This window comes from Coregonus lavaretus (assembly GCF_964263955.1).
Source record: "Coregonus lavaretus genome assembly, chromosome: 24".
Taxonomy (NCBI): domain Eukaryota; kingdom Metazoa; phylum Chordata; class Actinopteri; order Salmoniformes; family Salmonidae; genus Coregonus; species Coregonus lavaretus.
Window position 1 is genome coordinate 5033017 of NC_140011.1, and position 14123 is coordinate 5047139.

The window sequence follows — 14123 nt, forward strand, 5'->3', positions numbered from 1 at the left end:
CAATCACTGACGGCTGAGAAATCAGGTGTTGTTGGTTAACCATGTCATGTGACCTGCCAGGAGGAAGAAAGACTCAGTGGAAAGCCACCCCACCAGGGTGGACGACACGCGCGTCGACGCCGACGACATCGTGGACAAGATCATCCAGAGCCAGAACTTTGCTGATGTCAGCAGCCATAAAGAAGGTAACGCGGAGGGGAGTAGCCGTGACGGAACGGCGAAGACTAGTTGTGAAGATCGTGTTGATGGAATAGCTCATAGAAAATGACGACAGTGAGCGTGACCACACGGTGATAACGTTGTGCTTCTCTCTCTTCTTCTCCCTATTTTATCCCTCTGTGTGCCCTCTCGCTCTCTTTCATTCTTGCTGCCACACACAGACAGCAACCTCAGACTGTTTGTCGGCAAAGATGGGACTACAGCCTTAAGTGGGATACAACTGGGAAGCAGGTGAGTTGTGCATGCAAGAATATCTGCGTACAGTATGTTATGATATGATCAAGAACATATCATTTGTTAAGGTAATCAAATAAAGAAATGAACCCCTTCCTCTTCTTATGTGCTTCCTGTAGGGTGACTGCTGGTGTCTTTGAGCCAGTGGTGATCGAGAGCCACTAGCAATGAGGATGGATGGATGTCAAATCTCTCTTTCTCTCTACCTCCCTCCCTCCACCTCACTCCCTCTCTCAGCTGCTGAGAAAAGGAGGACACAAGGGACACTGAAGACACCTCCACTATTTTGAACTGTTAACGTTTTGTGTGTGTGTCTGTGTGCACAAATGCACATACGGCTGGCTGCCTTTTGATATACACCACTTCAACGAACACCACTATATAATAGATGTAACCCTTTAATCAGATATTTAAGGTGATGTAGGTGGGAGGTGTAACGTATGAATAATACATTAATGTAGAAAAGCTTTTATATCGATGCTTTCATTTGGGGGACCGTAGGTGTAAAGTGTGCAAACTACTTGATAAACAGAGAAATGGGAAACCATTGCATCGTGGAAGTTGTAGTGCAACACTGAAAATCAGGAAAGGGCATTGGAGTCAAATGTGGCTGCCTCAAGTTGAAACATTATGGTTTACCCTATGTGTATAATTTTGTGTATCAATTCAAATGAGGGGATCATGCTAAAATCAAGAAAGACTTGGAGAAATTGAACAGACCATTTGAACTAGGCTTGAATGGGTGGTTTTCAATGTGAAATGTTATATTTTCGATTAACCCCTTGCAATCGTCAAATTCCAGAACAACCGTACTAGACCTGGGGTCAAAGTTACTGTATAGCCCAAATAACCCATGTTATAGAATATATGCATATAAATATGTAATATGACAATACAGTTTATATACAGACCTGAGAAAGATAAATGTGTGCACATATGGCTGGCCATATGCAACTGTACATACTGCCATGGTCTATGTATGATTAATCGATTACTCTAGGTAAATGCAGGCAGGGTTGGTAATTGATTACTCTAGTCTAGGCCCTTGGTCCTCTCCTACCTTGGGTCTTTTACATAGTCTTCTTTACGTCCTTAAAGTAAAACACTATTCTGAAGTTCACCAGCTGGCTTGGTGACTGTACTGTAAAAGTTGGAAAATCTGACTAAACTTTTCTTGGTAGGTAGGGACATTTCTCTTTGTTGTCAGTCCCGTGTCTGTCTCAGGATATATGGACGGTTGGTTTCCCTGTATTGTTTTGTCCCTGGGCTGTCACTCATCTGTCCTGTATTTCAGACCTAATTGTTTTGTGTCACCACGCCCATGACATCCCTCCCTGTTGTCAAGGACAGGAGCTGTCAGTTACCAGGTTCTGGGATAATTATAAAACTCTTCCTGAGCTGCAAAAAAGCACTTTTGGATTGGTGTTCTCAACAAACCAATTTTTACAGTGTGACACAAAAGGAAACTCGACCGCATGTTATTTCAAACTTGCTTTCTCGCTGCAAGGGAAGAGCATTGTTTTTTAAACCTGGTTACTGATTTTTATTGAATTGGGGCCCATAATAAGTGGTTAAGTTACTGAAGTGGGTTACTAAAGTTAGCTGGCTAACTTCTTAATCCTTCTTTGTGAAATACCTTCTATGTGGGCTTGGCAATATGAACTGTCCAACTGTTGCCCTTCCACTTAAGACTCAATATCACCCGAGATGTTGACTCGTTATCAAGCAAAATCAATTTACAAGTGAATAAGGGCTCTAATGATACAACTGACAGTGGTATCTGGTCATCTTCTCCACAATGACCAAGTTATTAAATTTCCTGGGGGGAAATGTAATTTCATTTCTGTCGCCCCCGGATTTTGAACGCGTTAGAAGAGCATTGCATTGTGGGTATGATGTAGTCAGAGTCAATCAGAGCCATGTCTCATGCAGCTGCCCCATGTGTCACAATGCACCTGGCTAACAATGGAGGGTTTTCAGAAGACGCTCCACCCTCATCCCCAAATGACAATGTCCTCTTGTAGGCGTGTTTGTGCCTGCGTACATCTTTGTGAGGGAGGGAGAGGGAACGAGAAAGTGTGAGTTTGTGTGTGTCCAAGTGTGTGTGTTAGTCTGCGTATTTTTCATGTGAATGTCAGTGCATGCGTGTGTGTGTCTGTCTGTGTGCATGCGTGTTTGTGTGTGTGTGTGTCTGTGCTGCAAACGTACGTGCGTGTGCAAGTTGAATTGTGTATGTGGGCTGAAATCAAAACAGCTTGCCACTCGCCTGTCTTACGATTCTTGACCCCTGAGGATCCTTTCAGTTGATCTGAGTCCTCAGCAGGAAAACGCACCTAATGCTTAGCCTGTCTTTTCGCCCTTAGTCTGCTCAATTAACATGTCTTTCAAAGGAAAAGTGATAATGGACTTTTATCTACACACCTGTAGCCTCAACATAGCTTCCTAACGAGGATGTGTTTTATTTACACCACACCAGACATTCATAGCATACTGAGATTTGACATTCAGAGGCACAGAGAGAAAATGTCCCAAAAAAAATGGGGCTTTTTGTGCTGTTGCAATGTGCTTTTGTTTTCGTTTCATTCTCCAACTTGCATCATTGTCATTGTAGATGTTGCTGCGCATACTGAATGGGTGTACTCTATGTCCTTGAAAAAAGGAAACATTGAATGCATAAGCTAAAACTCCACTGACATGAATACACATGCATGGGGAAGTGTTAACGACGCAGACATTCTTCTTCGCTTTATTTTATTGTGTCAAACTGATGTGGACCATTCACCTCTATTTCATCAACTTGATATACAGTGGGGGAAAAAAGTATTTAGTCAGCCACCAATTGTGCAAGTTCTCCCACTTAAAAAGATGAGAGAGGCCTGTAATTTTCATCATAGGTACACATCAACTATGACAGACAAAATGAGAAAAAAAAATCCAGAAAATTACATTGTAGGATTTTTTATGAATTTATTTGCAAATTATGGTGGAAAATAAGTATTTGGTCAATAACAAAAGTTTCTCAATACTTTGTTATATACCCTTTGTTGGCAATGACACAGGTCAAACGTTTTCTGTAAGTCTTCACAAGGTTTTCACACACTGTTGCTGGTATTTTGGCCCATTCCTCCATGCAGATCTCCTCTAGAGCAGTGATGTTTTGGGGCTGTCGCTGGGCAACACGGACTTTCAACTCCCTCCAAAGATTTTCTATGGGGTTGAGATCTGGAGACTGGCTAGGCCACTCCAGGACCTTGAAATGCTTCTTACGAAGCCACTCCTTCGTTGCCCGGGCGGTGTGTTTGGGATCATTGTCATGCTGAAAGACCTAGCCACGTTTCATCTTCAATGCCCTTGCTGATGGAAGGAGGTTTTCACTCAAAATCTCACGATACATGGCCCCATTCATTCTTTCCTTTACACGGATCAGTCGTCCTGGTCCCTTTGCAGAAAAACAGCCCCAAAGCATGATGTTTCCACCCCCATGCTTCACAGTAGGTATGGTGTTCTTTGGATGCAACTCAGCATTCTTTGTCCTCCAAACACGACGAGTTGAGTTTTTACCAAAAAGTTCTATTTTGGTTTCATCTGACCATATGACATTCTCCCAATCCTCTTCTGGATCATCCAAATGCACTCTAGCAAACTTCAGACAGGCCTGGACATGCACTGGCTTAAGCAGGGGGACACGTCTGACACTGCAGGATTTGAGTCCCTGGCGGCGTAGTGTGTTACTGATGGTAGGCTTTGTTACTTTGGTCCCAGCTCTCTGCAGGTCATTCACTAGGTCCCCCCGTGTGGTTCTGGGATTTTTGCTCACCGTTCTTGTGATCATTTTGACCCCACGGGGTGAGATCTTGCGTGGAGCCCCAGATCGAGGGAGATTATCAGTGGTCTTGTATGTCTTCCATTTCCGAATAATTGTTCCCACAGTTGATTTCTTCAAACCAAGCTGCTTACTTATTGCAGATTCAGTCTTCCCAGCCTGGTGCAGGTCTACAATTTTGTTTCTGGTGTCCTTTGACAGCTCTTTGGTCTTGGCCATAGTGGAGTTTGGAGTGTGACTGTTTGAGGTTGTGGACAGGTGTCTTTTATACTGATAACAAGTTCAAACAGGTGCCATTAATACAGGTAACGAGTGGAGGACAGAGTAGCCTCTTAAAGAAGAAGTTACAGGTCTGTGAGAGCCAGAAATCTTGCTTGTTTGTAGGTGACCAAATACTTATATCCACCATAATTTGCAAATAAATTCATTAAAAATCCTACAATGTGATTTTCTGGATTTTCTTTTCTCAATTTGTCTGTCATAGTTGACGTGTACCTATGATGAAGATTACAGGCCTCTCTCATCTTTTTAAGTGGGAGAACTTGCACAATTGGTGGCTGACTAAATACTTATTTTCCCCACTGTAAGTAAGACACTGAATCTGTGTATTTTAACGGGAGCTTATTTTACAACAAAACTACTATCTTTGTTTCACTCTGCCTCTTTCATTACGTTACACTGTCTCTTAGTAGTATAATAATCATTTTTATTAATGACAAACTGATAATGGTTATAATGGCAAACACTTTATGAATATTTAAGTTTTTTGTATTTCCAAACCAGCTCGCTGGTTTACTTTTTGTATGCAGTGGAGATGTATTGGAAAACCTGTGCTCTTCTTTGTAACACTGAAAAATCTAGTATAATTTTTTGGGGGGACTACACTAAAGAGTTGAAATAATTTATTATTTCTGATTCTCCTGCTACTGTTATTATTTGTACAAGAGGGCTTGTTGTATATTCCTTGTATTGTTTGGGTTCTGTTTTCCTACATACTTGACTGTTTGTAACCAGAGTAGAACCATGAGGTTCTGCTGTCAAAAATGGAGTGCCAAGGACATTCTCCTGCATATTTGAAATATGAATGAATCAACACAGGGTGAGATTTCTCTGATGCAACACCTCATCCGATATTTGTCATCGCTTTTTAAATCAACCACAATATCCCCTCCATTTTGTGGGTTGAAGAATTTGGTAGGTAGAGGATGGCAGTCAACAGACTGAGATTGCTCTCTGAAAGACCAAGGGGGAGTACTGTAAATCACTTTCATGGTTCAAAAACTCACATGGGCCTTTCCTAAGGCTCGTCAGCTCAGTAGGTAGAGGAACCATGATTGAATGGGGACCAGATATGCTATTCCTCCCTCTGAAAACTTGGCCGGTATGATATCATAACAGCTCTTAGGTCTGGCTATCTTGACTTAACATTTTACCTATTTTAATTATTTAACCTTCATTTTATACCTGTCATTTTGTCATCTTTGTAAATTGATTTTAAAACTATGCACACGAGTCCAAGACTCTCCGAGAGATCCACACAAACTCATGACCTTGATTAAGAATAAGAATATGAATAAAGATATGAGATGTCTATGATTTAAAAAAAAAACATTTAATGAATTTATATCAATAGACGGCTATTGAAATTACTATTTTTCAGATTTTCCAGAATTATTGTGAGATATTTATTTTACACACACACGCAGGCATTGCTCCAAAGTTTTCTCATCTTATTATTTTCTCCTAAAATAGAATAAATCAATCACTTTAAACTCACATGTGGAGGTACACTGTGACGTGATGAATTGGAACTATATTTCTACACACTATTCTAAAGTTTCCTATTTTAGATTGTGAATGTCTATTTGAACAGTGTAAATGTCATATTTTGTGGAAATAAAGCTATTGTTGGGCATCTGAAAAACTTTTGGGCTGATTTATTACACATTGATAATACAATGCAGCTCAGAATTTCATACAGGAGGCTATACATCAGTGATGATCATGCTGTTACTTTGACTCCATCTTGTAGTGGAAATATGTCTGAGTTACACGTGTACACTAGTATCTTAAGGACACACCCATCACTTACATGTGATTGAGATGTCAGGTAATGAATCCTCCAGCTGGTACCACTTTGACAAGATGTTGGGTGGCCACATTCACATTTACCAATGAGGATGTTGAAATAGATTCATAGGTGGTATTACTCTACTATGGGTAGGCCTACAAATTTGAGAGGGAACCCAACAGCAATTGACAAATGGCAGTGGTGGAAAAAGTACCCAATTGTCATACTTGAGTAAAAGTATAGATACCTTAATAGAAAGTTACTCAAGTAAAAGTGAAAGTCACTCAGTAAAATACTACTTGAGTAAAATTCTAAATGTATTTGGTTGTAAATATACTTAAGTATCAAAAGTAAATGTAATTGCTCAAATATACTTAAGTATCAAAAGTATAAATCATTTCAAATTCCTTATATAAAGCAAAACAGACAGCACCATTGTCTTGTTTTTTTTATTTACAGATAGCCAGGGGCACACTCCAACACTCAGACATCATTTACAAAGATGCATTTGTGTTAAGTGAGTCCGCCAGATCAGAGGCAGTAGGGATGACCAGGGATGGTATCTTGATAAGTGCGTGAATTGGACCATTTTCCTGTCCTGCAAAGCATTCAAAATGTAACAAGTACATTTGGGTGTCAGGTAAAATGTATGGAGTAAAAAGTACATTATTTTCTATTGGAATGTAGTGAAGTCACAGTCAAAGTTGTCAAAAATATAAATAGTAAAGTAATGTACAGATACACAAAAAAACGACTTAAGTAGTACTTTAAAGTATTTTTACTTAAGTACTTCACACCACTGACAAACAGAAGAACAGTAATGTATGTAGCAGGCCTAATAATAGTAAATTATGATAACATTTTAACAGAATTACTTTCAATTTGAATCACTTTTGGCAAGGTGCTCTAGTCTGCCTGGCTTGTACAGAGAACCTTTATAGATGCTGTCATACAACCAAAGAGAGTGGGAAACCTATTTGATACAACTCCAACTCCCAAGAGTTGTATATAGCATGACCCTGTATATTATAAGCTTACTTACTTTCTCGTGTTAATCTTATTTCTATTTATTGTGTGTTTTTGTTCTACTTCACTTTTTCTTTATAGTATACTGATATTGATTACTGCATTGTTGGGAAAGAGCTCGCAAGAAAGGCATTCCACTGTAATGTGCACGTGACAATAAAAACGAAACTTGAAAAACCCAATTATCTTCCACATCCGGGTCACGCTCGCAGCTTGCGGAAGTGATTCATACGCGGAAACAACACGTCGGAAATGGTGAGAGATATTTACAAGGGCTAGTATTTGCTTGATGTTGTGAATTACCCTGCATAATGCTGCCATTTTTATATATAGCCACAAGCCTATTTAGTTATATACGGATTAGCTGATAATATGTCGTTAGGGAAGTTCCAGAGACCAAGTCAAAGCCAGAAGGGGTGTATGCTAAACTGGTTTAGCTAGCTAGCTTCCTAGATAATCTCTCAAACCTGTCTGTACTGTATGTTAGTTACCGCAATCTATCACACTATTGTCTTTAAAAAAAAAATTTTTTTTACATGTGTCATGCATGGTTCATTTTATCACCTGGCCAGATTATCAAATGAAACGTTGTAGTGTTAACTAGTTTGCCTTGTTAGCTATATGAATCACCTTATCCTTATAGCTATCTAGCCATGCGTACTAAGTGTTCTTATTATTAGTAATAATAGCTATCCATATCTCAATAATAGCTTGATGCATTAGCTATTTTAACCTCACACTCATACATTTTGTCTTAATTCAATTTAGGCCACAGGGGCAGATCAAGCAGTTGGCATGGGCCTTGTTGGCTTCAGCCTCCTGTTGTTTACATACTACACAATATGGGTAATCATTCTGGTAGGTAATTTATAGCCTAGATCTGCTATTCTGGTCCAAGATCTGTTTGTGCTGTTTTGCCAACATCTGCCATGGCATACCAATGATTTGCCAAGACCGCACAATCCATTCTGGGACCAGGCTATAGATTAGATCTGCTAGTTAAACTTGTTGCCTGAAATCCAATAGAAGATGATTTTGTTTTTCTGTCCACTGACTAACTTGACTGATATTGTACCTTTTCCAGCCGTTCGTGGACAGCGATCATGTGGCCCACCAGTATTTTCTTCCACGGGAGTATTCTGTCATTCTACCTGGGATCGCAGCATTGATACTGCTGCTCTGTGTAGGTGAGTTCTGGAATGCTACATTGGATGGGTTCTAATCCAATGTTTTGGTCCCTTCCCTCAGCCTGTAGATCTGAAAGGACTGGATAGACATAGGATCTCAGTATTCTAAGGCATTCTGTTTGTTCACAAGGATCTCCCTGAGCTAGGTGCTGCTGTGATGACTATCTGGTGGTCTACAAATCACCAAAACTTAAAGTGGAACTGACAGCGTTTTAACTACTTTGCTAATATGAAACAGACAATCAAATCAGTCAAAATATCAATTTCCCCGTTTATGCTTTCAAACCAACTTTATAAGAGGTTTTAAAAATAGGTTATATTTGACTTAAAATTCAATGATGTACAGTAACGCATTGTTGGAAAAGTAGATGGATGCAGTTCAATAAATGATTAATATAATTTACCAATACATTTCTTGGTAGTCCAAAAAATATTGCTATCAGGTTGTAAATCACAGTTTGCCTGGTACATTGTTTGCTGCCTCCACCCATTCGGGATGCACTGTTTCAGTTTCAATGACAGAAATATTTTGAATAAAAATGGACGACTATAACTAAGGCTGGGAATGTCAGAACAATCAAACTAGCAAGGGCAATGATCAAAAGTCAGTCATAACGTGGCTAATAGGCTAGCGCACATGTGTCAAACACAAGGCCCGCAGTCCGGATATAACACACAAGCGAGTATAAATGAGTCAACAGTTGAGTCATCTACTTTATGAAATTACAGCCTGATGAGCTCGCATCAGTGAAATCAATGTCAATTGCGCTACTTTCGTGTGTCCCGTTTACAGTGCGCAGCGGAGGGAAAGTGTACATACACCGTACAGACACATGCCACAGTCCTAGGCTACTAAAATGTTGCAGTCTGGCTTTGGTTTTTAAAGCTTGACAATGAATAACCAAAAAACTAAACTTGCAACAAAACACCATGCAAAGGAGAAACATGTAGGCCTATTAGAGCAACATTTGAGCAGTAGCCTAGGCTGGCTACTCAACTACAATACGTTTTGAGTGCACCATACAGCAATGCTGCATTTAACCACACCGGTGATCCATGCAGTGCAAAAAAAATCTAAACATGTTTTAAGTTTAAATGTTACAACAACCTATAGCTACGTTTTTGTTATATGGAGTTATTAAATACTTTTTGATATGGTCGCAGCATATTATGCACATCTGCAAGCATAGCAGCAAAGGCTGGACAAATATTATTTAGCTCTAAATCTGTTTCAATATGTTAAAATGCTATATACAGCATCCTATGTAAATAAGTGGACATTATAAAGGTCCATATTTTTTCAAATAAAACAATGGCCAGTTTGGGTCGCAGTTACAATGTATTTTTGAAAAAAAAAACAAATAGGCTATGTCTGGCCAGCGAATTCGTTGTGTTTTTTTCAATATGGCCTGTGCGTTGATTTGATTTTGACACCCCAGGGCTAGCATATCTATTTATGTATTGCCTTACCTCCATAACTTGCTACATTTGCACACACTGTATATATATTTTCTATTGTATTTTTTGACTTTATGTTTTTTTACCCCATATGTAACTCTGTGTTGTTGTTTTTATCGCACTACTATGCTTTATCTTGGCCAGGTCGCAGTTGTAAATGAGAACTTGTTCTCAACTGGCTTACCTGGTTAAATAAAGGTGAAATAAAAAATTAAAAAATGTAGCTATTTATTTAGGCTCCGTATTTTTAGCATGCTAACGTTAGCTAGCTGCTGGGAGGATCTCATGTCATTGGAGGAGTGGGTGAGTGAGTGACCGACTTTTCCCCCTCATATAATTTTTCATTGGCTACAGCTGGATATGCTGCAGGTGTCATTTGGTTAGCTAGCAAGAAATGTGAATCGATTTCCTAGCTAACTATGCTGAACTTGAACGACTGTTATCCACAGTTAATGTATCTCTTAGTTGTCAATCAAATGTATTTGGCATAGATCAAATGGGTGGGCAGGCAAGTTCCCATTCAGTTGTCAAAACGTGGGTTCTGACAAGCATGCATTGGCAGGCAAGCTGCAGAAGGACGAGCAGGCTACTATTCCCCATCATTTATCAGTGCAATTTTGACAGCCAACTAGCTGAAAAGGTTTGCGAGGGTATATCTAATGTTCCCTCATTAGATTTTTGCGCCTCTCGCTCTGGCTAGCATTAGTTGTTGATCTTGTTGTTGATGTGCATAGGCAACTGAGAGAGAGTGAGCCTGCCTTTTCATGGTTGTTTGATCAATAGGATTGGGAAGTTCCCAAATATAAGACTCCTATGGTATTTGCAAAAATCCCTTCAGGTGTATTTTGTGGCTTTTGGCGAATGCGTTCTAATGATATAAAGTTGCGCTGTTGCTACTGCCTGTAAACGCACAGTCCAGTCAAAGTGAATGATGGCAGGCCCGTGTCGCAAATGGCTTATTTGTGGTCCTCTGTAGCTCAGCTGGTAGAGCACGGCGCTTGTAACGCCAAGGTAGTGGGTTCGATCCCCGGGACCACCCATACACAAAAATGTATGCACGCATGACTGTAAGTCGCTTTGGATAAAAGCGTCTGCTAAATGGCATATTATTATTATTTGCATATAGGCCTACTGTAGCTCTGATTGGCTATGGCGCACCGGTCAGTGTAGAATTCGGTCCTGGACAAGACAAAGTTTTTATTCGCTTTTATTTACTGCAGTGTCTTAATTGTACAAACACACGGCCGCTTTCGCACTTTATATTGCTATAGAATTTTCACAAATGCCTTAGTATACGTTTTTTATGAAAAAGTGAAAATGACCATATCTAATGGCTCGCTTGTCAGAAAATGTAAAGAAATATATATATTTAATGTTGCTAAAATGCAGGCATTTCCACTTTAACAACAGATCCATATGCAGTACACACAAATTGGTGAATCTGTGTGTGGCACCTACTGTATTTTAGTCTGGCCTTTATGAACAGTGACCATATTATTCTCCTTAACAGTAAGATTATACATTTTCTTCTCCTCCTCAGGTACCTTCATTGGAGTGGTCACCTGGAAGAATCGCAAGCCTAAGAAGGTGGACTAAGAGGGATGGTGTCACAGAGCTGCTGTTAGACGGGTCAGGATATAGAGCTAGCTTCCATAGAACCTCCCTGGTTCCAACATCTTTCCAACATTCCATCTCAAGAAAGTAAAAATAAAGTCTGGACTGCTTCTCTGCGACAGCTGATGAAAACATCTAATGACTGAAAGACATAAGACAAGACTTGAAGAGCTGCTGTCCACCACCTTCTGTTCCATCTCTCCATTCAGACCGACTATGTGAAATCCACAACCTTGCTGTTGGCAATGCATGGCTCCAGATGCTATATTTGTCCTCAAGGTGCATTGCCATTGCCAGAGATGAAAATCAATGCGTCGGTATTCACTGTTACTGTATGTGGTCAGCACTAGATAAAACCTGGCTTCATAATGTGGAGAGGATATAGATTTGCTGATTTTGTAGAGTGTACTATATCAGATCTGATCAAAGTTTCCCCGAGGCATTCCTTTTCACCACATCTGGATGTAGTTTTCAGGCACTGTTTTACGTCTCAATCCCAATTTAAGATAATTTGTAAAACATGCATTAGCATGAAATTGATATTTACATTGACATTTCAGATACGGTCACCTATCTAAAGTTTAATATTTGGCCCTTAAAGGCAGTGTTGCGTTCGAGACCACCTAAAGAGAGACCGATTCAAGACTAAAACCAGAGGGGTGGCGAGACCGAGTCAAGACGAGGGCATTGCGTTCATCCACCTCTGGCCTGCTGGCTCCCCTTCCTCTGCGGAAGCATAGTTCCCGCTCAGCCCAGTCAAAACTGTTCGCTGCTCTGGCACCCCAATGGTGGAACAAGCTCCCTCACGACGCCAGGACAGCGGAGTCACTCACCACCTTCCGGAGACATTTGAAACCCCACCTCTTTAAGGAATACCTGGGATAGGATAAAGTAATCCTTCTAACCCCCCCCCCCCCCCCCCCCAAAAAAAAAATTGTAAAGTGGTTATCCCACTGGCTATAGGGTGAATGCACCAATTTGTGAGTCGCTCTGGATAAGAGCGTCTGCTAAATGACGTAAATGTGCCCTTGAGCAAGGCACTTAACCCTAATTGCTCCTGTAAGTCGCTCTGGATAAGAGCGTCTGCTAAATGACTAAAATGTAATGTAAATGTAAGACCGAGACTGGGAGGGGGACAAGGGGTCCAAGACCGAGACCTGATAAATGTGAATCCAATTCAAGACCATGATTGTAATTTTGTCAAATCACCACCATAATAAGAGTTCAAAATGTCCAGTATTTCTGTGTTCATATTTCAGAACAGCATATTCTGAGGGAAAATGGAGCCACTCTACAAATGATTGCTAACCCACACACAGTGGGTTTTTGTTGGAAAGGAACACTGAAGAGAAAAAAATATCCAATCAGGATTTTTATTTTCTGGTCTCTGGGGACATAAATCTAGCTAGCTAAGTCTGCCATTGGCTAGGGCATCAGAAGCTAGATAAAGGCATATGCCATTCAACTGTATTAGGGCAACGTTTTGGAGTGACAGTGGAATCAACCAATCACATTTTGACTTAATGAGTGGGACCGTTTTTACAAAAACGTATGGAAACTTCTGCCTTCTTAAAGGCCAACAGGTCACTCACTGCGCAATAGCGAGCAGTAGTTTTCCCACGGTCTAGCTAGCTTTTGTTGTCGGCTAGTTTGCAGCGGCTGCAGCAGGGGTTATCAAAGAGGATGTTGTTGCTAATTTGTTAGCTTCTCCCCCTTTCAAGAATAACTTTCAACAAGAAGTTAAGTTTGAAATTATCATCATCTGGTGTGTGGAACTGTTTTTCATTGCAGCATGCTTGCTGTTGTTAGCCATCTCTTTGAAAATAACTTGTGTGTGAAACATTGTTGCATTTAAAGTGGAACTGACAGCATTTTAGCAACATTACATGTTATTCAAATCTGTTCATATACACCCCCAGGAAGAATGACACTTTTTTTATTATTATTATTCTGAGAAGCAACCACTTAGATATGGTCATTTTCATAAATTCTTAGAATATTTGGGAATTACGTATACTAAGGCATTTGTGAAAATTCTATAGCAATATAGAGTGGGAAAGCAGCTGTGCGTTTGGACAATTAATAGAACCATCTGTCTTATCCAGGACCGGAGTCTACACAGACCGGTGCTCTATAGCCAATCAGAGCTACAGTAGACCTTTATACAAACAAGCCATTTGCCACACAGGCCTGCCATCATTTACTTTGACTGGACTGTGCGTTTACAGGCAGTAGCATCAGCGCGACTTTATATAATTAGAACGCATTCGCCAAAAGCCACAAAATACACCTGAATGGATTTCCACAAATATGTAAACACCACGGGCGTCCTCTTACATTTGTGAACTTTACAGTCCTATTGATCAAACAACCATGAAAAGGTAGGCTCTCTCTCCCTCAGTAATGCACATCAACAACTAATGCTAGCCATAGCTAGATTAGCTCAAATCTAACGAAGGAACATTAGATAAACCCTCTCAAACCTTTTCAG

At 40.2% G+C, this 14123-nt stretch overlaps 2 protein-coding genes across 2 annotated transcripts in view; both read left to right on the forward strand.

The window, feature by feature from the left end:
- The window catches only part of LOC311099579 (early estrogen-induced gene 1 protein-like), a 61235-nt gene extending 57975 nt beyond the window's left edge, over positions 1 to 3260 (forward strand). The window contains exons 10-12 of the mRNA XM_084140274.1: positions 61 to 185; positions 381 to 450; positions 573 to 3260. Of these exons, the coding sequence (XP_083996400.1) occupies positions 61 to 185; positions 381 to 450; positions 573 to 618 (241 nt within the window). The 3' untranslated portion in view covers positions 619 to 3260. The remainder of the gene's footprint in view (positions 1 to 60; positions 186 to 380; positions 451 to 572) is intronic.
- A 4324-nt stretch (positions 3261 to 7584) lies between these two features.
- LOC311099557 (dolichol phosphate-mannose biosynthesis regulatory protein-like) lies at positions 7585 to 13514 on the forward strand. Its single transcript, XM_084140256.1, has 4 exons — positions 7585 to 7628; positions 8142 to 8231; positions 8458 to 8560; positions 11559 to 13514. The coding sequence occupies exons 1-4, from the start codon at positions 7626 to 7628 to the stop codon at positions 11612 to 11614; spliced, it is 252 nt and encodes an 83-aa protein (XP_083996382.1). The 5' UTR covers positions 7585 to 7625; the 3' UTR covers positions 11615 to 13514.
- The last annotated feature ends 609 nt before the right edge of the window (positions 13515 to 14123 follow it).

What these genes read in the sequence shown, in the direction of transcription:
- LOC311099557 (XM_084140256.1), top strand. An exon ending in CAATATGGGTAATCATTCTG is followed by an intron (nt 8,232 to 8,457) that starts GTAGGTAATTTA and finishes TACCTTTTCCAG; the next exon opens with CCGTTCGTGGACAGCGATCA. An exon ending in GATACTGCTGCTCTGTGTAG is followed by an intron (nt 8,561 to 11,558) that starts GTGAGTTCTGGA and finishes TCTCCTCCTCAG; the next exon opens with GTACCTTCATTGGAGTGGTC.